This window comes from Lepidochelys kempii, chromosome 11 (genome assembly GCF_965140285.1).
Source record: "Lepidochelys kempii isolate rLepKem1 chromosome 11, rLepKem1.hap1, whole genome shotgun sequence".
Taxonomy (NCBI): Eukaryota; Metazoa; Chordata; order Testudines; family Cheloniidae; genus Lepidochelys; species Lepidochelys kempii.
Window position 1 is genome coordinate 542223 of NC_136390.1, and position 24152 is coordinate 566374.

General features: G+C 68.8%; 2 protein-coding genes across 3 annotated transcripts in view; one reads left to right on the top strand and one right to left on the bottom strand.

Annotated features, from left to right (window-relative positions):
* The window catches only part of OBSL1 (obscurin like cytoskeletal adaptor 1), a 74095-nt gene extending 60713 nt beyond the window's left edge, over positions 1-13382 (top strand). The window contains exons 17-30 of the mRNA XM_078847974.1: positions 68-343; positions 2095-2370; positions 2522-2788; positions 4301-4570; positions 6353-6619; positions 7887-8153; positions 8532-8644; positions 8979-9132; positions 9341-9502; positions 11437-11541; positions 11809-12075; positions 12217-12343; positions 12665-13264; positions 13352-13382. Of these exons, the coding sequence (XP_078704100.1) occupies positions 68-343; positions 2095-2370; positions 2522-2788; positions 4301-4570; positions 6353-6619; positions 7887-8153; positions 8532-8644; positions 8979-9132; positions 9341-9502; positions 11437-11541; positions 11809-12075; positions 12217-12343; positions 12665-13264; positions 13352-13382 (3182 nt within the window). The remainder of the gene's footprint in view (positions 1-67; positions 344-2094; positions 2371-2521; positions 2789-4300; positions 4571-6352; positions 6620-7886; positions 8154-8531; positions 8645-8978; positions 9133-9340; positions 9503-11436; positions 11542-11808; positions 12076-12216; positions 12344-12664; positions 13265-13351) is intronic.
* Positions 11451-23619, bottom strand: TMEM198 (transmembrane protein 198). 2 transcript variants are annotated; one of them, XM_073304818.2, is made up of 6 exons: positions 23378-23619; positions 22006-22581; positions 21372-21562; positions 20451-20484; positions 14407-14533; positions 11451-11528 (listed from the first exon to the last, which is right to left on the bottom strand). In XM_073304818.2, exons 1-5 carry the CDS (start codon positions 23538-23540, stop codon positions 14451-14453), a joined length of 1047 nt encoding a protein of 348 aa, XP_073160919.2. In that variant the 5' UTR covers positions 23541-23619; the 3' UTR covers positions 11451-11528; positions 14407-14450. The 2 variants fall into 2 exon arrangements, with proteins under 2 accessions (XP_073160919.2, XP_073160918.1); XM_073304817.2 differs by lacking the exons at positions 11451-11528; positions 14407-14533 and having other exon boundaries at positions 18877-20484.
* Positions 23620-24152: the final 533 nt, after the last annotated feature.

The window sequence follows — 24152 nt, forward strand, 5'->3', positions numbered from 1 at the left end:
TCCCCACAGCGCCCCGGAAAACCTGTCCCAGGGCTGCCCGCTGATTTCCTTTCCCCTCTGGTTCCAGCCCCCCCCATTCGGGTCGTGAATAAGGAGGAGGCCAAGACGCCCGTGGAGGTCCTGGAAGGGGAGAGCGTCACGCTGGTTGCCCGGCTCTCCCAGGAGCAGGCTCCAGTCCAGTGGCTGAAGAACAAGCGGGCGCTGCGCTCCGGGGCGCGGCTCCTCCTGGGCAGCCAGGGGCCCTCGCGCAGACTCACCATCAAGCAGACGGAGCCGGGCGACAGCGGCACCTTCAGCTGTGACACTGGGGACGACGAGGTGCACTTCACCCTGCGAGTGAGAGGTGAGCCAGGCTGTGGGGACCGTCCTTGCCTGCCCGGCTCCCTGCCCTGCTCCCCGCCCTGCTCCTGCCTGTGCCCGGCTCTCTGCCAGCTCCCTGCCCGGCCCCCTGCCCGGATCCTGCCTGTGCCCAGCTCCCTGCCAGCTCCCTGCCAGCACCCAGCTCCCTGCCTGGCTCCCTGCCAGCACCTGGCTCCCCGTCCTGCTCCTGCCTGTGCCCGGCTCTCTGCTCAGCTCCCTGCCTGGCCCCCTGCCCGGATTCTGCCTGTGCCCGGATCCCTGCCCAGCTCCCTGCGAGCACCCAGCTCCCTGCCCGGCTCCCTGCCCTGCTCCCCGCCCTGCTCCTGCCTGTGCCCGGCTCTCTGCTCAGCTCCCTGCCTGGCCCCCTGCCCAGCTCCCCGCCCTGCTCCTGCCTGTGCCCAGCTCCCTGCCAGCTCCCTGCCCATCCCCCTGCCCGGATCCTGCCTGTGCCCAGCTCCCTGCCCAGCTCCCTGCCAGCACCCAGCTCCCTGCCCGGCTCCCTGCCAGCACCTGGCTCCCCGCCCTGCTCCTGCCTGTGCCCGGCTCCCTGCCCAGCTCCCTGCCCAGCTCCCTGCCAGCACCCAGCTCCCTGCCCTGCTCCTGCCTGTGCCCGGATCCCTGCCCAGCTCCCTGCCAGCACCCAGCTCCCTGCCCGGCTCCTTGCCAGCACCTGGCTCCCCGTCCTGCTCCTGCCTGTGCCCGGCTCTCTGCTCAGCTCCCTGCCTGGCCCCCTGCCCAGCTCCCCACCCTGCTCCTGCCTGTGCCCAGCTCCCTGCCAGCTCCCTGCCCGTCCCCCTGCCCGGATCCTGCCTGTGCCCAGCTCCCTGCCCAGCTCCCTGCCAGCACCCAGCTCCCTGCCCGGCTCCCTGCCAGCACCTGGCTCCCCGCCCTGCTCCTGCCTGTGCCCGGCTCCCTGCCCAGCTCCCTGCCCAGCTCCCTGCCAGCACCCAGCTCCCTGCCCGGCTCCCTGCCCTGCTCCTGCCTGTGCCCGGCTCCTTGCCCAGCTCCCTGCCCAACTCCATGCCAGCACCCAGCTCCCTGCCCGGCTCCCTGCCCTGCTCCTGCCTGTGCCCGGATCCCTGCCCAGCTCCCTGCCAGCACCCAGCTCCCTGCCCGGCTCCTTGCCAGCACCTGGCTCCCCGTCCTGCTCCTGCCTGTGCCCGGCTCTCTGCTCAGCTCCCTGCCTGGCCCCCTGCCCAGCTCCCCGCCCTGCTCCTGCCTGTGCCCAGCTCCCTGCCAGCTCCCTGCCCGTCCCCCTGCCCGGATCCTGCCTGTGCCCAGTTCCCTGCCCAGCTCCCTGCCAGCACCCAGCTCCCTGCCCGGCTCCCTGCCAGCTCCCTGCCAGCACCTGGCTCCCCATCCTGCTCCTGCCTGTGCCCGGCTCTCTGCCCAGCTCCCTGACCGGCCCCCTGCCTGTGCCCAGCTCCCTGCCAGCAACCAGCTCCCTGCCTGGCTCCCTGCCAGCGCCCAGCTCCATGCCTGGCTCCCTGCCAGCGCCTGACTCCCCACCCTGCTCCTGCCTGTGCCTGGCTCTCTACCCAGCTCCCTGCCTGGTTCCCTGCCCGGCTCCTGCCTGTGCCCAGCTCCCTGCCTGGCTCCCTGCCCTGCTACATGCCTGGATCCTGACAGTGCCCAGCTCCTTGCCCAGCTCTAGCCAGCGCCTGGCCCCTGCCTGGCTCCCTGGCCCGGCTCCTGCCTGCGCCCGGCTCCCTGCTCATGGTTCTGTCTCCGCAGAGGCTCCAGTGGTGTTTGTGAACAAGCAGGAGAAGCCGGAGAAGGTGCTGGTGCTGGAGGGGGGCAGTGCCGTGCTCTCAGCCATTGTCTCCAAGGAGCAGGCCTCAGTGAGCTGGAGGGGCCCCCGGCAGCCCCTAGCAGCAGGGCAGCGTTGCGAGCTGCGGCGAGAGGGCCGGGTGCAGAGCCTGGTGCTGAGCAACGTGGGCAAGGACGACGCCGGCCTCTACACCTGCCTCTCCCGCCATGACCAGATGCAGTTTGAAGTGAGCGTGAAAGGTGAGGGCAGCGGCACCGGGGGGAGTCCCAGGCAGCAGCCCTGCAGCCCCAGGGCAGAGCAGGGCTGGGGCAGGACAGGGCCACCCCATGGCAGCGGGGGGGCCCCCCAGCTGGGGCACAGATACCGACTGGCCTCTGCTCGTGTTCCCAGAGCTGCTGGTGAAATTTGTGCGAGGCCTGTCGGACGTGCAGGCGCACGTGGGCGAGACGGCGCTGCTGTGGTGCGAGCTGTGCAAGGCCAAGGGGCAGGTGGTGTGGCTGAAGGATGGGCAGGAGCTGGAGTCCAGCGGCAGGTGGGAGATCAAGGCAGAGGGGCGGGAGCGCTCCCTGGCTCTGAGCAACGTGGGGCCTGAGGACGCCGGCGAGTACTCCTGCGAGTCCAAGGATGACCGGACGCTGGCCACGCTGACTGTGCAGGGTGAGTCACGGGGCCATGGGGCCCTGCTCCAGGGACTTGATCCCCCTGGGGCCCAACCTCAGCCCCGGGGCTCTGACCCCCCCAGACCAGACCAGCTCCAGGGACCTGAACCCCCGAGACCCAACCCAGCCCCCGGGGCCCAGCCCTCAGCCTTGAGACCCAGTCCTCAGCCCCGGAGCCCTGATCCACTGCCCCTGGGGCCCAGCCCTCAGCCTGGGGGCCCTGACCCCCCAAGACCAGACCAGCTCCAGGGACCTGAACCCCCGAGACCCAACCCAGCCCCCGAGGCCCAGCCCTCAGCCTTGAGACCCAGTCCTCAGCCCCGGAGCCCTGATCCACTGCCCCTGGGGCCCAACCTCAGCCCCAAGGCCCTGACCCCCCCCCAGCCCAGCCCTCAGTTCCAGGGACCTGATCCACTGCCCCTGGGGCCCAGCCCTCAGCCTAGGGACCCTGACCCCCCCAAGACCAGACCAGCTCCAGGGACCTGAACCCCCGAGACCCAACCCAGCCCCCAAAGCCCAGCCCTCAGCCTTGAGACCCAGCCCTCAGCCGTGGGGCCCTGATCCACTGCCCCTGGGGCCCTGACACCCCCAGATCAGACCAGCTCCAGGGACCTGATCCCCTGAGACCCAGCCCAGCCCTTGGGGCCCAGCCCAGCCACCAGGGCTCAGCCCTCAGCCCTAGGGCCCTGAACCCCCGAGACCAGACCAGCTCCAGGGACCTTCCAACTCCCCCGCAGACACAGCCTCTGTGACCCAGCCCCCCTCCCAAGACCCGTCCCAGCCCAGTGGCCTGACCCCCAACAGAGTGCACTGCAGTCCCCAAGCTGGCGTGAGGCAGGCGGGTCCCCATGGCTGGGCTGTGCCCCATGGGAGGGGAGGGACGCACTGACAGCCCAGTCACACCGGCCCAGGGAAAGGGGGTATTTTGTGGCCGTGGCTCTCTGGATCTGGGGAGGGACGTACCAATCCCAGGTGGGTGCCATGCGCTGGGGGAGGGGGCATGAGCTCCTCCAAACAGCATCACCCATTTCTTGCCCAGGGTGCCCTTCACTCAGCTGCTCTGAGCCTGGGTGCTGCCCTTGGCTGGGCACTGGGGGGTGCAGGTTGTGCCCGGGGTGGGGGTGCAGAGCCAGGCGCCCTCTTGCAGCCCACGCTGGCTCCCAGCAGCCGGGAGTGGCTGAGTGATGTGGAACGGGATGGAGGGAGGGGGCAGGGCCAGAGGGAGCAGGGACTGAAAGTGGGGGGTCAGGAGAGTGGAACCAGGGGTGCTGGGGGAGAGAGCTGTGTGGTGTGCAGGGGGAGGAGGATGAGCGGGGCGCTGGCGGAGGTGGTGTGTGGGGGGAGGGGGCGAGCGGGGTGCAGGGGAGGGGGGCGAGCAGGGTGTGGGGATGGGGTGTGAGCGGGGGTGGGGGGCAAGCAGGTGTGGGGGAGGGAGGGGTCGAGCGGGATGTGGGGGAGATGGGCCAGAGGCCCAGAGGGAGCTTCCCGCTCTCACCCGCTCTGACCCCAGTGCCCAGGGTGGTGGAGATCATCTCGGAGCTGCTCAACCGGACAGTGCTGGAGGGGGATGATGCCACCTTCAAGTGCCTGGTGTCCCCGGATGACGTGGCCCTGACGTGGCAGCTGAACGGCCAGGCTGTCACCCCCTGCGAGCGGCTGGTGGTGACCAGGAACGGGCTGTGCCACGCCCTGACCATCCGGCAGTGCCAGCTGGGGGACGCAGCCACCGTGACAGCCCGCGCTGAGGGCCTTGTGAGCACAGCCCGGCTGAGCGTGCAAGGTGAGGGGCCTGGGCCGGGGTTGCCTGGCTAAGTGTGCAAGGGAGGGGACTGGGACAGGGTGGCTTCTCTGAGTGTGCTAAGGAGGTGCCTGGAGGAGGGGCCACTTGTCTGAGTGTGCAAGGGAGGAGCATGGGGCGGAGCCACCTGGTTGAGCGTGCATGTGAAGACCCTGGGGTGGGGCCACCTGTCTGAGCATGCAAGGTGAGGGGCCTGGGGCACGGGTGGCCTGGCTAAGTGTGCAAGGGAGGGGCCTGGGGCACGGGTGGCCTGGCTAAGTGTGCAAGGGAGGGGCCTGGGGCACGGGTGGCCTGGCTAAGTGTGCAAGGGAGGGGCCTGGGGCAGGGGTGGCCTGGCTAAGTGTGCAAGGTGAGGGGCCTGGGGCACGGGTGGCCTGGCTAAGTGTGCAAGGGAGGGGCCTGGGGCACGGGTGGCCTGGCTAAGTGTGCAAGGGAGGGGCCTGGGGCACGGGTGGCCTGGCTAAGTGTGCAAGGTGAGGGGCCTGGGGCACGGGTGGCCTGGCTAAGTGTGCAAGGTGAGGGGCCTGGGGCACGGGTGGCCTGGCTAAGTGTGCAAGGGAGGGGCCTGGGGCACAGGTGGCCTGGCTAAGTGTGCAAGGTGAGGGGCCTGGGGCACGGGTGGCCTGGCTAAGTGTGCAAGGGAGGGGCCTGGGGCAGGGTGGCCTGGCTAAGTGTGCAAGGTGAGGGGCCTGGGGCAGGGTGGCCTGGCTAAGTGTGAAGGGAGGGGCCTGGGGCATGGGTGGCCTGGCTAAGTGTGCAAGGTGAGAGCCTGGGGCAGGGTGGCCTGGCTAAGTGTGCAAGGGAGGGGCCTGGGGTGGGGTGGCCTGTCTGAGCGTGCAAGGGGAGGAGCCTAGGGTGGGCCCACCTGGCTGAGTGTCAAGGGTAGGGGCCTGGGGCTGGCCACAGCCCATCCTAGCCAAGTGTGTGTGTCTTGGGGGGAAACTCATTGAGGGACAGAGGGATGCGAGGGGGTGTCAGGCCATGGTTCTCGGGGTCTGTCTCGTTGGGGATGGAGTCTCAGGGAGGGTCCATCCTGTTTGGGGGTGTCACAGAGTCCCCGGGCGATGCTCTGGAACGGCTCCATACGAAGCCAGTCAGGACTCTGGGGAAGCCTCCTCTTCCCAGGGCAAGAAGCTCACACAGCACAGAGCCTGTAGGTACAGAGGACAGGACCTCTGAGCCTCCCCACATTTCCCCAGCCAGCTTCCAACTGAAACTCTCCCGCCCCTCGTCTGGGCTTTGTCCCTTTCCCAGGCCCTGAGGCCACCTGATCTCTTTGTTCTCCAACCCCTTCAGTTGGCCCCTTTGCAGGCCATCAGTGGCCAGGAGACAGGGTGTCAGCCATTCTCTGTGCAGACCCCATCACACTGGCCCTCTAGGGCTCTGCCACAATCACACCCCCTGATCCCCCCACCTAGAGACTTAAGAACTGCATAGGGGAAACTGAGGCACGCGCAGAGTATTCAGAGAAAACATTAAGAACATTCCCACTTCGTCACAGGGGGTCTCTCCCAGAGGGAGGTATTTTGTTGGGAGGGGTCTCTCATGGGAGGGGTCTAGGATGGCTTGGGGTGGGTGCCAAGAGGTCTCCTGGGGGTGGCGGGAATGGCAGGGTGGGTTTTTCACACGTTCTGGGCTGTTGGACGGGAGTGTAGCTCCTGGGGGGTAGTTCCCCAGAGGGTCTCTCACAGGGTCTGGGCGGCGGGGGCTTCCCAGGGCTGCCCGTCGGGCCCGCTGGAAGTCCTGCCCTGCGGTGCCTTGCAGAGGCCCAGGTGCTGTTTGTGCGGAAGCTGCAGGATGTGGTGGCCGAGGAGCTGCAGGACGCGCTGCTCGAGGTGGAGCTGAGCCGCGAGGCCGGCGAGGTGCAGTGGCTGAAGCAGGGGGTGCTCATCCAGCCGGGCTGCAAGTACCAGCTGCAGGAGGCCGGGTGCAGACGGGTCCTGACCATTCGCAGCCTCAGCCCCTCGGACCGCGGCACCTACCGCTGCGAGAGCCTCCATGACCGGACGCAGGCCAAGCTGAGAGTGGAGCGTAGGTGACCCTGCCCTGGCTCTGGGGCAGCTTTACTGCAGTAGGGCCTGGCCAGGCCGTGCCAAGGATGGGAGAGGCTGCAGGGAGGGGAGGGTGTGGGTGGTGCGGAGGGGAGGTAATGGTGTGTGTGGGGTGGCCTGGAGAGGGCAGTGGGGGTGGTGTGGGGAGGCTGTGGGGTGGCCTGAGGTGGGCAGGGGATTCAAATGGGAGCCGAGCGTCTGAGGCTGTATCTCAGGGAAGTTCCCTGGCAGCTGCAGCTGGCTGGGAGTCATCCCTGGGATGGGCTGTGGGGGCTCATGGCTGGCCCATCCCCTTGGTGCAGACCTATCGCTGCCCCCCGGTGTTGGTCCAGGTGCAGACCCATCCCTGCCCCCACAGGTGCCAGTCCAGGAGCAGACCCATCCCTATCCCCCTGGCGTCGGTCCGGGTGCGGACCCATCCCTGCCCCCTGGCGCCGGTCCGGGTGCGGACCCATCCCTGCCCCCTGGCGTCGGTCCGGGTGCGGACCCATCGCTGCCCCCTGGCGTCGGTCCGGGTGCGGACCCATCCCTGCCCCCTGGCGTCGGTCCGGGTGCGGACCCATCGCTGCCCCCTGGCGTCGGTCCGGGTGCGGACCCATCGCTGCCCACCTGGCGCCGGTCCGGGTGCGGACCCATCCCTGCCCCCTGGCGTCGGTCCGGGTGCGGACCCATCCCTGCCCCCTGGCGTCGGTCCGGGTGCAGACCCATCGCTGCCCCCTGGCGTCGGTCCGGGTGCGGACCCATCGCTGCCCACCTGGCGCCGGTCCGGGTGCGGACCCATCCCTGCCCCCTGGCGTCGGTCCGGGTGCGGACCCATCGCTGCCCCCTGGCGCCGGTCCGGGTGCGGACCCATCCCTGCCCCCTGGCGTCGGTCCGGGTGCGGACCCATCGCTGCCCACCTGGCACCGGTCCGGGTGCGGACCCATCCCTGCCCCCTGGCGTCGGTCCGGGTGCGGACCCATCGCTGCCCCCTGGCGCCGGTCCGGGTGCGGACCCATCCCTGCCCCCTGGTGTCGGTCCGGGTGCGGACCCATCGCTGCCCACCTGGCGCCGGTCCGGGTGCGGACCCATCCCTGCCCCCTGGCGTCGGTCCGGGTGCGGACCCATCCCTGCCCCCGGCGCCGGTCCGGGTGCGGACCCATCCCTGCCCCCTGGCGTCGGTCCGGGTGCGGACCCATCCCTGCCCCCGGCGCCGGTCCGGGTGCGGACCCATCGCTGCCCCCGGCGCCGCTCTCTCTCCCCTGCAGCCCGAAAGGTGTCTGTGCGGAAGCCACTGTCGGACGTGGAGACCTTTGAGAAGGAGACGGCCACGTTCCAGCTGGAGCTGTCCCATGCTGATGTGCCCGGGATGTGGACACGGGACGGCATCCGGGTGAAGCCGAGCCGGACCTGCCGGGTCAGCGCCGCGGGCTGTGTGCACAGCCTGAGGCTGCTGGGGCTCACGCTGGAGGATTCGGGCACTGTCACCTTCACCGCCGACACCCTGCGTTCCAGCGCCCACCTGACCGTCAGAGGTGGGGCTTGTCTGTGGGTCGGGCCACGTGTCAGACCCTGCTGCTGCAGCCTGTGTACTGGGGTCTGCAGCCCCTGCCCTAAGAGCAGATCACAGGCACGGGCCAGCACTTGCAGCGAAGCAGGGCCCAGCCGCGACCTCCCCGCTGTGAGCTTCTCCACAGCAGTGCCCCACTGGGGACACCAGTGCTGTGAGCTTCTCCACAGCAGTGTCCCACTGGGGATGCCAGTGCTGTGAGCTTCTCCACAGCAGTGCCCCACTGGGGACGCCAGTGCTGTGAGCTTCTCCGCAGCAGCGTCCTGTGCCCTTCTGGTCCCACTCCTGAGTTGAGCTCCTTGCATCTGGTTAACTCTTGGGCCTGTGTCTCCTCTCCTCTCAGAGCCACCAGTTGCCATGGTGAAGGCCCCCCGAGATGTGGGTGTCCCTGAGACAGGGGCTGCCAGCTTCGAGTGCGAGCTGTCCCGCCCCATTGCGGAGGTGAAGTGGTACAAGGTGAGGGCGGCTGTGTGAAAACATCTGGACCCCAGGGCCTGGCCTCACCCGGCCCGGGGCCCCTCTGGGCTGCAGGCAGGCGTTCTGCCCTGGGCCAGGACCAGCTTAAAGCTCAGAGGGAGGGTGACCCACGTGGGGACGAGCTGCAGGGGGGTGCCCCAGCCACGGGCTCCCCTGCCTCCTGGCGGGCGGTGTCACTGCATGGCCAAGCTCAGCCCCGAGCCCCTCGTCCTGCCCCGTCCCTCCCAGGCTGCCTGCCGGGGCCCCTGCCCTCTGCATGGCCCCAGCCCCCCGGCAGCCCAGTGACTGCGTCCTGCTCCGCGTTCCCTGGCAGGACGGGACGGAGCTGCGAGCGGGGCCCAAGTGCCGCATCAACTCAGTGGGTCGGCGGCGCTTTCTGCAGCTCAGCCACTGCAGCCTGGACGACGCAGGGGAGTACACGTGCGATGCAGGCGGCTGCCGGGCCTCCGCCACGCTGCGGGTCTACGGTACGACGGGGCAGCCGAGGGGACTCCCGGGGGGTGGGGGACAGTGGGGGGGAGGCTGAGAGCTGGGGGTGGCCCCTGGGCTCTGAGCTGGGGCATGGGGCTTCCCTTAGTCACACCAGGGCCCCTGCAGAGCTGTGTGGGGGTGGACACCCCAGGGGTTTGTTCCTGTCCCGCCAGGGCCCACGCTCTGGCCCTGTCCCCCTTGCAGAGCGCCAGGTGCAGATTGTGCAGGAGCTGGCGGACGTGCTTGTGCGCGAGAACGAGAACGCCGTCTTCACCTGCCAGGTGTCGCACGAGGACGTGAAGGGCGAGTGGTTCAGAGGCGGTGAGAAAATCAAAGTCACCAGCACTGTGAAAATTCGGCAAGAGGGTGAGTGTCCCCCCCAGCCAGGCCGCTCCCGGGGGCCCTGGTGTCCCTGCTGCTCACTGTCCCACTCTGCCTGCCTCACTCACACCAGAGGGGTAGCCGTGTTCGTCTGGATCTGTAAAAGCGGCAAAGCGTCCTGTGGCATTCACCCACGAAAGCTGATGCTCCAAGACGTCTGTTAGTCTGTCAGGTGCCACAGGACTGTCACTCACACCCACACCGACACTCACCGCAGGGAGTTCCTGGAGTGGCGTGGCCTGGCTAGAGGATCACAGAGCTTGGGCAGGCTGAGCTCACGGCACTCCCTGGGGCTCCTGCATTCCTCCAACCCCCTCCGCAGCTCCCTGTGCCCCACCCCATCCGCAACCTCAGTGACTCCTGCAACACAGCCCAGACCCTCCCTCCTTCTGGGGCTCTGTGTGCCCCCATTCCCCCTCCTCCCCATGGCAGGTCCCCCTTCTCTCCTCCTGAGAGGGTCCCCAATGCCCTCCCATGTCTTCCATTCACTTCTCCTGCCAGGGGCTCTGTGTGTCCCCATTCCCCCTCCTCCCCATGGCAGGTCCCCCTTCTCTCTTCCTGACAGGGGCCTCTGTGTGACCCCCCCACACACTTCTTCCCCCACCAGGGGATCTGTGTGCATGGCCATTCCCCCTTCTTCATTTCTTCCCTGTCTGCCGGGGTAAGTCTAACTGGAAGAGACGGTGAGATTGTAGCAGGGGTATTTAATCTCGCTGGCCTGGGTACCAGCAGCAGTGCAGACGTGGTGGCACGGGCTAGCCACTCGAATACATACACAGGGTCCCCGGGGGGCTTGTGCGTGGGCTGCTAGCCTGTGCCACTGTGCCTACACTATTGCTGTTACCCGTGCTAGCCAGACTAACGCTGGCTGGGCTCTGCCGTCCCATGCCACACTGGCACCTCCCTGGCAGTGTAGACGCACCATATGCGCCAGGGTTTAAACTCCAGGGGAAAGCGGGGCAGAGACGAGCTGGGGGAGTGCTGTGCTGGACGATGTCAGCGGCTGCCCCCAGATAGTTCGTGGGTCTATAGACAGTTACAGAGGTGGCTGAAGCCGTGACCCTGCTCGCCAGGTGCCAGGCGCTCCGTGTGTCCGTTTCCTGGTGGTGTTTGTCACCCAGCTCAGGGGGCTCTGCCCAACCAGGCCCAGACCAGTCCCCAGCGGGCTGGAATCGATGGGCTGGTGGCACTCGCCCATTAGACAGTGTGTCCTCACCGCAAGAGCCTGTCTACATGGGAACAAGCCCCGGGCAGCTCTGGCACAGCAGCTTTCCCTGTGGATGTGCCGGCTCCGCAGGCAGGGTGCCACGCCAGATTAACCGGCCCCACACCCAGGCTGCGCATCTCCACACGTTAGGGAGCTTGGGCGCTTTGGAGTCACCCAGGCTCGGGTCGCAGGAATGGCTGCCTGGAGACAAGCCTAAGGCCTCGCTTTGCTCAGCCCACCAGACACGGTGAACGGACAGCGCCGTGGCTCACCGGTGCCTACACTGGCTCCCTCGCACATGCACGAATGCACAAGCTGGTGCCTAGTTCACACACATGCCCACATGGTGACTGTTACATGCATGTGCACACGGGCACACTGGTTCACTGTGACACACGCTCGCACACGCACACGCTCACACGCACACATACAGTGCCTCTCCCACTGCCTGCTGCCCCAGGCATCTCTCAGCGCGGGGGGCGCCAGAGTCCAGCTGAGGTCACTCACACCCGCCAGGCTTGGGCCCTTCATTAACCCTGTATTAGCCCCAGACTCTGTGGCTCTCTAGGGTGGGGCACCAGCCCCAAGGAGATCTCCCTGCTTATCCCTCCCCATCTGCCCGTCCCAGCCAGGGGCAGGGGGCTGCTCACCCGTCGTCCCAGCAACGGCTGGGTCGCGGTGCACGGCGTCACGCCAGCGCCTTCCTCCACAGGCCCCAGGCACTTCCTGCTCATCTGCAACGTGCGCCCGGAGGACGCGGGATGCATCCGGTTTGTCGCCAAGGCAGCTGCCTCCGAAGCCAGCCTGCAGGTGGAGGGTAATGTGTCCCCACAAAGCCCTGGGGGGGGACTAGGTGGGCAGCAGGGGGGCTGGACGGTGTGCGGGGAAGGGGCGAGTGGATGGCAGGTGTAGTGCGCCTGGTAGGTGCCGGCTGAGGGCCGGGCGAGCGCCGAGCTGGGGTTTTGCTGCGGGCTGGGAGGGCTAGCACTGGGTTCCGGGGGAGGGAGGTGGGAGTGACCCCAGGCCCCAGCCCCTCGCTGGTCCCCTCCCATCCCCGCGGCTCACAGGCGCCTCCCCTCGGCAGCACTCCCTGTCCGGATCGTCAAGCCGCTGCGCGACAAGACGGCGCTGGTGCGGCACAAGGCCACGCTGGAGTGCACGGTGTCCCAGGCGCGCGGCCGCGTGCGCTGGTTCCGCGGAGACACCGAGATCTTCGCCAGCGACAAGTACGAGATCTGCAGCCTGGACGGCTCTCGGACCCTCATCATCCACCGGGTGGGGCCCGAGGACGAGGCCTCCTACACCTGCGACGCCTTTGACGACCGCTGCACCGCGCGCCTGCTGGTGGAGGGTGAGACGCGGGGGGCCGGGGCAGGAGGGTGGGGCTGGCCCTGGGCGGGAGGGGGCTGGCACCGTTCGTGGGGCTGGGTGCCACTGGGAGCTGCCTGGGCCCGGCTGGGCGCGCCCTTGGCGGGCCGCTGTGGCCTTGCAGCCAAGGAGCTCCGGGTGCTGCGGAACGTGGAGGTGCTGGCCCCCGCTGGGGCCCGGTCTGAGTGCGAGGTGTCCGCCCCCCACCGCGCACGCCCCGTGGAGCCCGAACGGAGAGGTGCTGCCGCATGGCGAGCGTGGGCCACGAGCACAGGCTGGCTCTGCGCCGGCCCTCACCCAGCACGAGCGGAGAGCTGAAGGTCTCCGTCGGCAGAGCCCGCTCCAAGGCCCCGCTCACCGTGCGAGGTACGCGTGTGTCCCAGCTGCGTCTGTGGGCGCAGCACCGAGGCTCCACCATGGGTGTGCCTGGCAGCCCGGGCAACTCCTGTCCCCCGACTGTGGGGCCCCTGGCCGGGGTCCGTCGCTGCCACGGGGCCTCTGCTCGCCCAGCCTGGATCCTTTGCTCTGCTGTGGGGCCCCCTCCCCACCCAGGGTCCGTCGTTCTGCGGCAGGCCCCCTTCCCACCCGGCTTGGATCCGTCGCTCTGCCATGGGACCCCCTCCCCAGCCGGCCTGGATCCGTCGTTCTGCCATGGGACCCCCTCCCCAGCCGGCCTGGATCCGTCGTTCTGCCATGGGGCCCCCTCCCCAGCCGGCCTGGATCCGTCGCTCTGCCATGGGGCCCCCTCCCCAGCCGGCCTGGATCCGTCGTTCTGCCATGGGGCCCCCTCCCCAGCCGGCCTGGATCCGTCGTTCTGCCATGGGGCCCCCTCCCCAGCCGGCCTGGATCCGTCGTTCTGCCATGGGGCCCCCTCCCCAGCCGGCCTGGATCCGTCGCTCTGCCATGGGGCCCCCTCCCCAGCCGGCCTGGATCCGTCGTTCTGCCATGGGGCCCCCTCCCCAGCCGGCTTGGATCCGTCGCTCTGCCATGGGACCCCCTCCCCAGCCGGCCTGGATCCGTCGTTCTGCCATGGGGCCCCCTCCCCACCCGGGGTCCATCGCTCTGCCGCGCGGCCCCTCCATGCCTCGCTTGGGGTCAATCACTGTGCTGGGGGCCCCCTCGCCCCCACCCAGGATCCGTCTCTGCCACGGGGCCCCACCCCACCCATTGGGGTCCGTGGCCCTGCCAGGTCATGGTGGGAGGGGGTCTCTGGACGGGGGTGGGTCAGTTGCTCCCTGACCTCCCCTTCTCCCCTGCAGGGCATTAGGTGCTGGCATCGGAGGAACCTGACTGCGGCTGGACAGATGGGTCCTGGCTGGCAACGGCGGAGGCTGCCCATTAACCACTCCAGTGCCCCACGTTGCTGGGGGACATCCTGCTGCCCCCCCCACCCCCTGAGCGGGGCGCTGTCCTGAGCAAGCAGGGCTGCCCGGCCCTGGGCAGGGGGTGCTCTGGGGTGACCCCCATTCCCAACGTGGCTGAACTGACCTCCCAGTGGGACCCTACACTTCCCTGTTCCTCAGCAACATGAGGGCAGGCCTCCATTTCCGCTCCCCACCCCTGCACCTTGCGATAGAGGGGCTGCAGGGGGGAGCAGCTGAGGGGCCTGGCAGTGAGTCACCAGCCTGGGGACCAGGGAAAGGCCCCGCTTCTCCCCCACAAAGCCCCATGGGGGTATGGGCAGAAAGGAACTGGGCCGGCAATTCTCCCTGGGGTGGGGGTGCTGAGCCCCAACAGGGGCTCCTCCAGCAGCTTCCACGCACTTGGGTGGGGCAGCACTGGGGGGGAGGGTGGAGGGGGGCTGGGACTTAACAGAGAGGAACTATATCCAGATGGTGCCCTTGTGTGGGCAAGGGAGCAGGTGTCCCCTGCCCCCAGCACCCACAGACTCTCCCTCCATCCCCCGTCCTGTACACCTCCAAATCCCTGGCAGTGCTCCTGCCCCTGTGACAAATTAGGAAAGTTCTTCATGTTTTCTCTGAATATTGTGTGTTCCTCAGTTTCCCCTGTGTGTTACTCAAGTATCTAGGTTGGGATGGGCAAACTTTCTGACCTTAGGGCCACATCTGGGTATGTAAATTGTATGGTGAGGCCATGAATGCTCACAAAATTGGGGTGTGGGGTGTGGGAGGGGGTGAGGGCTCCGGCTGGGGGTGCGGGCTCTGGGGTGGGGTTGGGGATGAGTGTTTGGGGGTGCAGGAGGGTGATCCAGGCTGGAACCAAGGGGTTTGGAGGGCGAGAGGGGGATCAGGGCAGGGGCAGCGGGTTGGGGCATGGGAGGGGGTCAAAGGTGCAGGCTCCAGGCAGCGCTTACCTCAAGCAGCTCCTGGAAGCAGTGGCATGTCCCTTCTCTGGCTCCTACGTGGAGGCATGGCCAGCCGACACCCTGAATCCCGGCAGCTGACCGCCGGGCCCCTCCCCTGCCAGAGCCAGCCGGCGTGCTGGGGAACAGAGACCAGGGGACCTGTTTGCCCGGGAAGGAGGCAAAGGCCGCAGGGGCGCAGCTGGGGGTGACGGAGGCCGGGCTGCTGGAAGCGAGTCAGTCACCTGGTTGGGGACTTGCGGGGAGGGGACACCCGGAGCTCTGGGTCCCCCCGAGCTGGACTTTGCAGCAGGTCCCTGATTTCTGTGCTCACAAGCTCTGTCCTACGCTGGAGTCCCCACGACTAATAACCCGTCTGTGTCCCATGCTGGCTGGGAGTCACGGCTGGCTGCGAGTGGGGGGCAGGCTCCCCAGGGGTCCTGTCCAGGGGTACTCGCTGTGGGGTGGGGAGCAGGGGGAGGAGGGGCTGAAGCCGGGCAGGCTCCTGGCCCTGGGGAGTGGCCCTGAGGGGAGACGCTGCCCCAGAGCCCTGGCTGGCGTCACTCAGTGGGTGCCCGAGCCCCCAGCCTGGGACTCCAGGATACCCCCATACGTCCCCAAATCACTTGGCAGTTCCCCTGCCCTGTATGCCCCCCAAATCACCTGGCACTGCCCAGCCCCATATGCCCCCAAATCACCTGGCAGGGCCAAGCCCTCATAGCCCCCCCCCCCAAATCACCTGGCACTGCCCAGCCCCTGTAGGTCCCCAAATCACCTGGCAGCTTCCCCTCCCCTCAATCATGGCCATGCCCCCCACCCCCCCATAGTGAGAGCTGGAGGGATGAGGGGCACATGGAGGTGGGGCCTTTCCCTGGTCCCCAGGCTGGTGACTCTGCCAGGCCCATTGCGGCGGGTCCCCATTCCATGCCCCCCTCCCTGGTCCCCTGCCACCAGCACGTGGGGGTCATTGGGGAACCCTGTCCCACCCAGTGCTGCAGAGACTGACAGCACCCTGGGCCAATCCTGGCTCTGAGGCACCCCATGGGGTGGGGGCACCAGCTGCAGCCCCTCCGCGCCGAGCTCAGCCCCACAAGCACAGACAGAGGGGCGCGGCTCCAAAAGGCTCTTTACTGCGCGGCTCTGGCCCGGCAGCGTTTGGCACATTTACAAAAAGACTGAAAAGGGAGAAAGAAACCAGGGCGCGAGGGTCCTGGGCACCGGGGCAAGAGAAACATGCAGCGTCCCACGGCTAGACGGGGAGGGGGCCTGCCAGGCTGCGGCTGAGCACGCAGGTACGACCCTACCCCGAGGGAAGGGGGGACAGGAGTTCCCTGGTCCCAGTCGATTTGCTGGGGCCCCTCTGCTGGGGGGCAGGAAGCAGCAGCGGTTCCTGTCCGCTGGCTGGGCTCCCAGGGGGGCGTTTGAGGGCACGCCCAGTGACAGATGGGGCCGCGACGGCGGGAGGGACGCGAGCTGGGGGAGCCCCTCGGGCTGCACCGACCACGCCAAGCAAACAGCCCCATTGCCCCAGCCTCCTCGGGCTCTGTCCAGATCCAGCAGCCTCCTGGGGCCCAGCTCCAGTCCGGGGGCAGGGCAGGGTCATCCCAGGTTGGATGTCCCCGTTCAGTCAGTAATAAATTAATACAACTCACAGCAACACAAAGAGCACATGGGCTGGGGCTGGCTGCAGCCTGCGACGCCTGGGGCAGGGGGTCCTGCAGCAGCTGGAGGGAGGTGACGCTTCTTTGTGCCCCCCCTGCCCCAGCTGCAAAACGCAGCCCCAAGCCTCCCAGCGCACCCGCCTCAGCTCTGCAATCCCCCAGCCCAGCCCACAGTCGGGGCCCCCTCCCGCCCCCATCCCCATGAGAAATCCAGTCACCCGCAAACAGCGCCAGTAAGTGTCCCGATTTGGTCCCGGGGTGAAAGGCCCCATATCCCTGAGCAAGCCAGTCCTCCGGCCCTGGGACTGGTCCATAACCAGCACCCCAGCTTCCCTTCCTGAGCCCCGCAGCCAGCCTGTCCCATCCCGACCGGGTTCAGTGGCAGGGCCCCCTGCGGGGGGAACGTTCCCCACCTCACGCCAGCCAGGCGCCTCTTGTTCTCTGCCAGCAGAATGGAAAGCGAGATGCAGGTGGCAGGGGCTGTGCTGGGTGCCCAGCCTGGCCCCAGGGCCGGCTGCCGGGAGGCCGAAGGGCAGACCTGCCCCCTGCAGAAGGGCCACATACACAGCTGGAATTGCCCCAGCCCCAGGCAGCAGCTGGCCCTGGGGCAGGAGTGGTGGCCCAGTCCTGGGGACGAGAATATCCCTCACGTGCACTGGGGCGCAGAGCTGCCATGCTCGCATTGCCCCTCCGGGCGGGTGGCGCCCGCAGCCCCCAGCCCAGAGCCTGGCAGGCGAACGCACGGTGAGGGCATGGGACAGCACCTACCCTGGCCAGTGCTCCGCGGGAACGGCCTCTGCTGGAGCTGCTCTGCCCCAGGCCTTTGGGGGGCAGCTCTCAGGGAGCTGGGGTGTGTACAGGCACCATGGAGCTACGCTGGGGGGGGCGGAGAGTGGGGGGAACAGGCACCATGGAGCTGCACTGGGGGGGTGGAGAGTGGGGGGGGAACAGGCACCATGGAGCTACTCTGGGGGGTGCGGAGAGTGGGGGGAACAGGCACCATGGAGCTGCACTGGGGGGGTGGAGAGTGGGGGGGGAACAGGCACCATGGAGCTACACTGGGGAGGGCGGAGAGTGGGGGGAATAGGCAACATGGAGCTATGCTGGAGGGGTGGGAGTGGGGGGGGACAGGCACCATGGAGCTACGCTGGGGGGGGTCGGAGAGTGGGGGGAACAGGCACCATGGAGCTACGCTGGGGGGGGCGGAGAGTGGGGGGAAGGGGCACCATGGAGCTATGCTGGGGGGGTGGGAGTGGGGGGGAACAGACACCATGGAGCAACGCTGGGGGGGGCAGAGAGTGGGGGGAACAGGCACCATGGAGCTGCGCTGGGGGGGTCGGAGAGTGGGGGGAACAGGCACCATGGAGCGGTGCTGGGGGGGGCGGAGAGTGGGGGGAAGGGGCACCATGGAGCGGTGCTGGGGGGTGGAGAGTGGGGGAAGAGGCACCATGGAGCTGCGCTGGGGGGGCTGAGAGGGGGGAACAGGCACCATGGAGCTGCGCTGGGGGGGCTGAGAGTGGGGGGAAGGGGCACCATGGAGCGGCGCTGGGGGGGGCAGAGAGTGGGGGGAACAAGCACCATGGAGCGGCGCTGCGGGGGGTCGGAGAGTGGGGGGAAGGGGCACCATGGAGCTGCGCTGGGGGGGTGGGAGTGGGGGGAAGGGGCACCATGGAGCTGCGCTGGGGGGGTGGGAGTGGGGGGAAGGGGCACCATGGAGCTGCGCTGGGGGGGTGGGAGTGGGGGAAGGGGCACCATGGAGCGGCGCTGGGGGGGGGAGAGTGGGGGGAAGGGGCACCATGGAGCTACGCTGGGGGGGGCAGAGAGTGGGGGGAAGGGGCACCATGGAGCTGCGCTGGGGGGGTGGGAGTGGGGGGGGAACAGGCACCATGGAGCTGCGCTGGGGGGGTGGGAGTGGGGGAAGGGGCACCATGGAGCGGCGCTGGGGGGGGGAGAGTGGGGGGAAGAGGCACCATGGAGCTGCGCTGGGGGGGGCGGAGAGTGGGGGGAACAGGCACCATGGAGCTGCGCTGGGGGGGGCAGAGAGTGGGGGGAAGGGGCACCATGGAGCTATGCTGGGGGGGTGGGAGTGGGGGGAAGGGGCACCATGGAGCTGCGCTGGGGGGGTGGGAGTGGGGGGAAGGGGCACCATGGAGCTACGCTGGGGGGGCAGAGAGTGGGGGGAAGGGGCACCATGGAGCTACGCTGGGGGGGGCAGAGAGTGGGGGGAAGGGGCACCATGGAGCTATGCTGGGGGGGTGGGAGTGGGGGAAGGGGCACCATGGAGCTGCGCTGGGGGGGGTGGAGAGTGGGGGGAAGGGGCACCATGGAGCTGCGCTGGGGGGGGCAGAGAGTGGGGGGAAGGGGCACCATGGAGCTATGCTGGGGGGGTGGGAGTGGGGGGAAGGGGCACCATGGAGCTGCGCTGGGGGGGTGGGAGTGGGGGGAAGGGGCACCATGGAGCTGCGCTGGGGGGGTGGGAGTGGGGGGAAGGGGCACCATGGAGCTGCGCTGGGGGGGCAGAGAGTGGGGGGAAGGGGCACCATGGAGCTATGCTGGGGGGGTGGGAGTGGGGGGAAGGGGCACCATGGAGCTGCGCTGGGGGGGTGGGAGTGGGGGGAAGGGGCACCATGGAGCTGCGCTGGGGGGGCAGAGAGTGGGGGGAAGGGGCACCATGGAGCTATGCTGGGGGGGTGGGAGTGGGGGGAAGGGGCACCATGGAGCTGCGCTGGGGGGGCAGAGAGTGGGGGGAAGGGGCACCATGGAGCTGCGCTGGGGGGGGTGGGAGTGGGGGGAAGGGGCACCATGGAGCTGCGCTGGGGGGGTGGGAGTGGGGGAAGGGGCACCATGGAGCTGCGCTGGGGGGGTGGGAGTGGGGGGGGAACAGGCACCATGGAGCTATGCTGGGGGGGTGGGAGTGGGGGGAAGGGGCACCATGGAGCTGCGCTGGGGGGGGTGGGAGTGGGGGGAAGGGGCACTCAGGAAGCTGCTCACTGAGCTCCTTGGGGGACACTGGGGGGCTAAGGGCAGGCATGCAGGGAGCTGCTCCTGGGGGCCTCTGGGAGAAAGCTGGCTAGTACCAGGTGCTCTGGGGCCCCTTTGGCACATGGGGCCGTGGCTCATCACCCCTGCCATGGGCTGTGCCCCCCTCGGGGTGTGGCGGTGGGGCACTCACCCTGCTCCAGGAGTCCACGTGTACCATGCCAGCATGCAGTGTCTGTGCCAACGAGTGGGATTAACCCTCTCCCTGCATTGCTCGCCGGCTCGGGATCCCTGGGCAGGGTCCTGCGCATGCCCCGTCAGACCGCCCCAGGGATAGCCTTCCTGCCCCAAACGGGCCACAGCAGTCCCCTCTAACTCCCCCCCCCCGGCATCTGACTCCTGCTGGCCCTGGTGTGACTGGAGGGCTGGTCCGTGCGGGCCCTGGCTGGGCCCCGGGGTGACTGGAGGGCTGGTCCGTGCGGGCCCTGGCTGGGCCCCGGGGTGTCTGGAGGGCTGGTCCGTGCGGGCCCTGGCTGGGCCCCGGGGTGACTGGAGGGCTGGTCCGTGCGGGCCCTGGCTGGGCCCCGGGGTGACTGGAGGGCTGGTCCGTGCGGGCCCTGGCTGGGCCCCGGGGTGACTGGAGGGCTGGTCCGTGCGGGCCCTGGCTGGGCCCCGGGGTGACTGGAGGGCTGGTCCGTGCGGGCCCTGGCTGGGCCCCGGGGTGACTGGAGGGCTGGTCCGTGCGGGCCCTGGCTGGGCCCCGGGGTGTCTGGAGGGCTGGTCCGTGCGGGCCCTGGCTGGGCCCCGGGGTGTCTGGAGGGCTGGTCCGTGCGGGCCCTGGCTGGGCCCCGGGGTGACTGGAGGGCTGGTCCGTGCGGGCCCTGGCTGGGCCCCGGGGTGACTGGAGGGCTGGTCCGTGCGGGCCCTGGCTGGGCCCCGGGGTGACTGGAGGGCTGGTCCGTGCGGGCCCTGGCTGGGCCCCGGGGTCACTGGAGGGCTGGTCCGTGCGGGCCCTGGCTGGGCCCCGGGGTCACTGGAGGGCTGGTCCGTGCGGGCCCTGGCTGGGCCCCGGGGTGACTGGAGGGCTGGTCCGTGCGGGCCCTGGCTGGGCCCCGGGGTGTCTGGAGGGCTGGTCCGTGCGGGCCCTGGCTGGGCCCCGGGGTGTCTGGAGGGCTGGTCCGTGCGGGCCCTGGCTGGGCCCCGGGGTGTCTGGAGGGCTGGTCCGTGCGGGCTCTGTGTGTCGGTCCAAGCTGGCCCTGAGCGGGCCCTGCTGCTGGTGTCACTAGGGGTCGGGGGGTCTGGGCTATACCCGAAGAGCTGGGCCAGAGCCCATGGTCAAGGGCACGGTAGAGCCACAGTCATAGTCCAGGTCGACCACGGCGTGCGCACTTGTGATGAGGCTGCTCAGCGACGTACCCGTCTGCCGCTCCCGGAAGCTCTGGATGTAGCTCTGGAGGAGAGAGGAGGGAAATGGGCGCCATGTCCCCAGCCCTCCCGCTGCCACCTCAGCCCCTCTCCCCTTCCCCAGCTCTGGGTCTCTGCTGCCCGTGTCTGGGGGAAGGACCAGCCAGGCTGCTGCAGTTCAGCCCTTCCCCTGCAGGTGGGGCCGCCGCTACACACCCCAGCCCACCCGCGGGGAGGGGAAGTAATTGCCCCAGTTCAGGTTGCTGCAGCCAGCTGGTTCTCCCCTGCCCGCTCTGCTCAATGGGTCCCGCTCTCTGCGGCCTGGGGCAGCGAGTGGGAGTCTGGAGAAAAGGCAGCTGTCACTGGCCCCCCCCCGGGGTGGGGCCACAGGGGGAGTCTAGGCCCGGGTAACTCCCGGGGGTTGGCACAGCCCTGCTACGGCTCACTGGGAAGCTCCCTTGGCTGGCAGGCACTGGGGCTGTTTGGGGGTGTCTGATGCCTTCACACTGGGGTGCAGGACCTGGCATTCCCCCGTCAGCTGTAGCTGAGGACCGGGGATGGGAAAGCTCTCCTCACCCCCACCCCCTGAAAGTGGGGCAGGTTCAGTTCTGGTTCAGGCTCTGGTCTCTGTCCAGAACCCCTGACACTGGAGGGAGAAGGCAAAGGGTCCCCAGCCGGGGTCGATGCCCATGGGGAAGTCACAGGGCAAGGAGGCTGCAGGCTGGCTCAGTCCCTCCCCCAGTTTATTGTGTTTCACTCTGCTGTAAAGATTTCTGGCAGAATGAGGCGAAGCTGCGAATGTGGAGGGCAGAGCCCACCTGGGGTGCCAGGTAAGAAGCCCACCCGTTCCCAGAGCGCTGGGCTCCTGCCTCCCCCTGACCCACGCACAGCCCCAGTGCCTGGGGAGAGCTCTGCCCGGGACACGGCACTCACGGGGGAGAGCACGTCCCCGTCGAAGCGGCGCACGGGGGTTGGCTTGCGTCGGTAGCTGGGCTCGGGCAGGTGGGCCTTGTGTGGGTGGGGAGAGGGATGGGGCGGCCTCCGCTTCTTCTTCTTCTCCTTCCGCTCCTCCCGCTGCTTGATCCTCATCAGCTGCACCCGGCGCTGCTGCCGGCTGATAACCACTGCATGGCGAGATGGGGAGTGAGGGGTCTGTTCTGCACCTCCATGGCACCTGGACCCTGCAACCCCCCACCACCCGGACCCTGCAATCCCACCCTGCATGGTACCCAGACCCTGCAACCCCGTACACGCCCTGGCATCTGGAACTTGCACCGCCCCCCTGGCACCCTGCAACGCCCCCCTGGCACCTGGACCCTGCAAACCCCCCTGCCCGCAGATCCTACAACCCCCCCACTCAAAGGTACCTGGACCCTGCAACCCCACCCCACTCCACCAGCACCCGGACCCTGCAACCCCGCCCCCCGTGTCACCCCTCCAATGACTGAGAGCTGTGACTCCCTCCCCACAACACCCCCCAATCACTCAGAGCCCGTGAACCGCCCACACCACCCACCACCTCTGATCCCACCTTCCCCGTGTCCCTCGCCTGCCCGTCCCGCCGCACCTTCGGTGTGGGAGTACCCCTCGGCCGTGACTCTCCACTGCACCAGCACGCCCAGCGTGGCGAGGACGGGCCAGACGCCCAGGATGACCCAGCTGTACCAGCACATGGGCCGGGCGGGCGCCGCCTGGACGCGCTCGTAGACGTACTGCAGCAGCAGCAGCAGCTCCGTAAAGTAGTCGACGGTGACGGTCATGACGGCGCTGCCGAAGACGGCCGTGGAGAGGGTGGTGAAGAGCTTCTGCCACTGCAGGGTGAGCACGGCGCCGAGCATGCCCACGCCCAGCAGCAGCCCGATGGGGACCCACACCGTGGGTGGGTGGTAGAACTGCTCCATGGCCACCAGCGTGGCCAGCGCCAGCAGCAGCCCCAGCAGCAGCCCCACCATGAAGAGCCCAACGCTGCGCACCAGCATGGTGACCAGCCCGCACAGCGCCCCGATGCCCAGCCCGATGCCCACCGAGGCCTCCACGCTCAGCTGCGTGTCCAGCACCCGCTCCTTGTAGCACAGCATGAAGATGACGATGGAGCCAAACATCAGCCCGGTCAGGAACATGATGGCCTTGAAGCAGCGGTAGCCTAGGGAGAGCCGGGCTGGTCACTGCCCGGCCAGCGGGGACGTAGCATTGGCAGGAGCCCCCCGAAGGCAGGGGGGCTCCTGCTGGGGGGGCAGCGCCAGGGTTCGCCGCAGGCAGCCTTGGCGCAGCACAGATGCGCTCAGCCAGAGATGCTGGCTGCGGCTCGGCGGCGTTAAACACCGCGTGATGGCCTGGCTGACGAGCCGGCAGCTTTCAGCACGTGATAAAATGACACCACATGGAGAATTACGTCGAGTCCATGGCAGAACGAATTCCCACTCCCGGGCCCTCGTGGGCAATGCCCATCACTGTGGTGCCCGAACCCCTGAGCTCTGAGGGTCAGACTGGAGCCTCAGCTGGGCGTTGCTGCCCTGGCCCTGCCCCCAGCCCCAGGCTCCTCTCCCCCAACTCAGCCTCAGCCCCATCCGCTCGCTCTCCCGGGCTGTGGGGAGGAACACAGGCTGGGAGCCAGGGGCCCCGGGCTTGCTCTCCGGCTCCGGGAGGGCACAGAGAAGTGGGCTCAAGTGGGCCCGAGCAGCATGGCTGGGCACCAGGACTTCTCACTTCTGCCACTGACTCGCTGTAAGCTGGAGGGAGGCCGGCCCCACCCCTGCGCCTCCGTGTCCCCACATGTACAGGGGACGGAAGGGCTGCAAAGCATGCCGCTTATTGCTGCCACTCTCTGGCCGGCCCTCCCCGTCACCCTCGCTCTCCGAGCCCCCATCTCGTGCCCCGCTCCCCACACTCCCTGCCCCTGCTGCACGCCGAGGCGGCCCGCCCGGCCCCACCCAACTCACCGAAGAAGCAGTAGATGATCCCGAAGACGCAGCACATGGCGCACACGACCGAGGGCACCACCTGGTACCGGCGCTCGAGCTGCTGCTGGCAGCTGAGCCCCCACTCCTGCCCGGTGTCGTGCGGCAGCAGCTTGAACCGCAGCGTCTGCACAGTTGAAGTCATGGCTCGCGGCGCTCCTGGCGGGGGTCAGATGCCCCACGCCCCCCCCACTCCCCACAGGCCGCGCTGCACCCAGGAGCCTCCTGCAGCTGGTGAGAGGACAGAGCGACAGGGGAGGGGTAAGAGCTAGCCTGCCCCGAGCACCCAGCGCCTGCCGGCCCCACGCAGCACCCACCTCCGTAGCAAGAACTGCAGGCTGGCTGCCCGCCCCAGAGCCCCCCTGATCCCCGCAGTGCGGGGAGCTCAGCTGCACACCGCCCCCGCCCCCCATGCCTGGTGTCCTCGCAGGTCGTGGGACAGAGCGGGACCCTGTGATGGCACCAGGGGAGCTAGGCTGGAGCAGGGAGGCAGCCCTGGAGTGGCTGTGGGGAGGAAGGCTCAGGGACCAGTGGGCTCTGACAGGAGCTGGGGACTCTGAGATAGCGCGTGGCTTGGGATGGGAACCCAGGGGGCGCTTCCTGATGGGGGCCCAGCCCAGGGCTCCCAGCAGAGGTGCGAGGAACCCCCCTGCATCCAGGCAGGCAGGAGACAGGGGCCCCTGGAAGGGAGACTGCAGGGATGGCTTTGCCATACTGTAGCGTGTGTAAAAGGCTAGTTAGCGTGAGAGAGCCATTT

Coding starts and splice junctions, on each gene's coding strand:
- TMEM198 (XM_073304817.2), bottom strand. CDS start 23,540: ATGACTTCAACTGTGCAGACGCTGCGGTTCAAGCTGCTGCCGCACGAC. Junction 22,582..23,377: donor GATCATCTACTGCTTCTTCG/GTGAGTTGGGTG, acceptor GGCTCTCCCTAG/GCTACCGCTGCTTCAAGGCC. Junction 21,563..22,005: donor GGGGTACTCCCACACCGAAG/GTGCGGCGGGAC, acceptor CTCGCCATGCAG/TGGTTATCAGCCGGCAGCAG.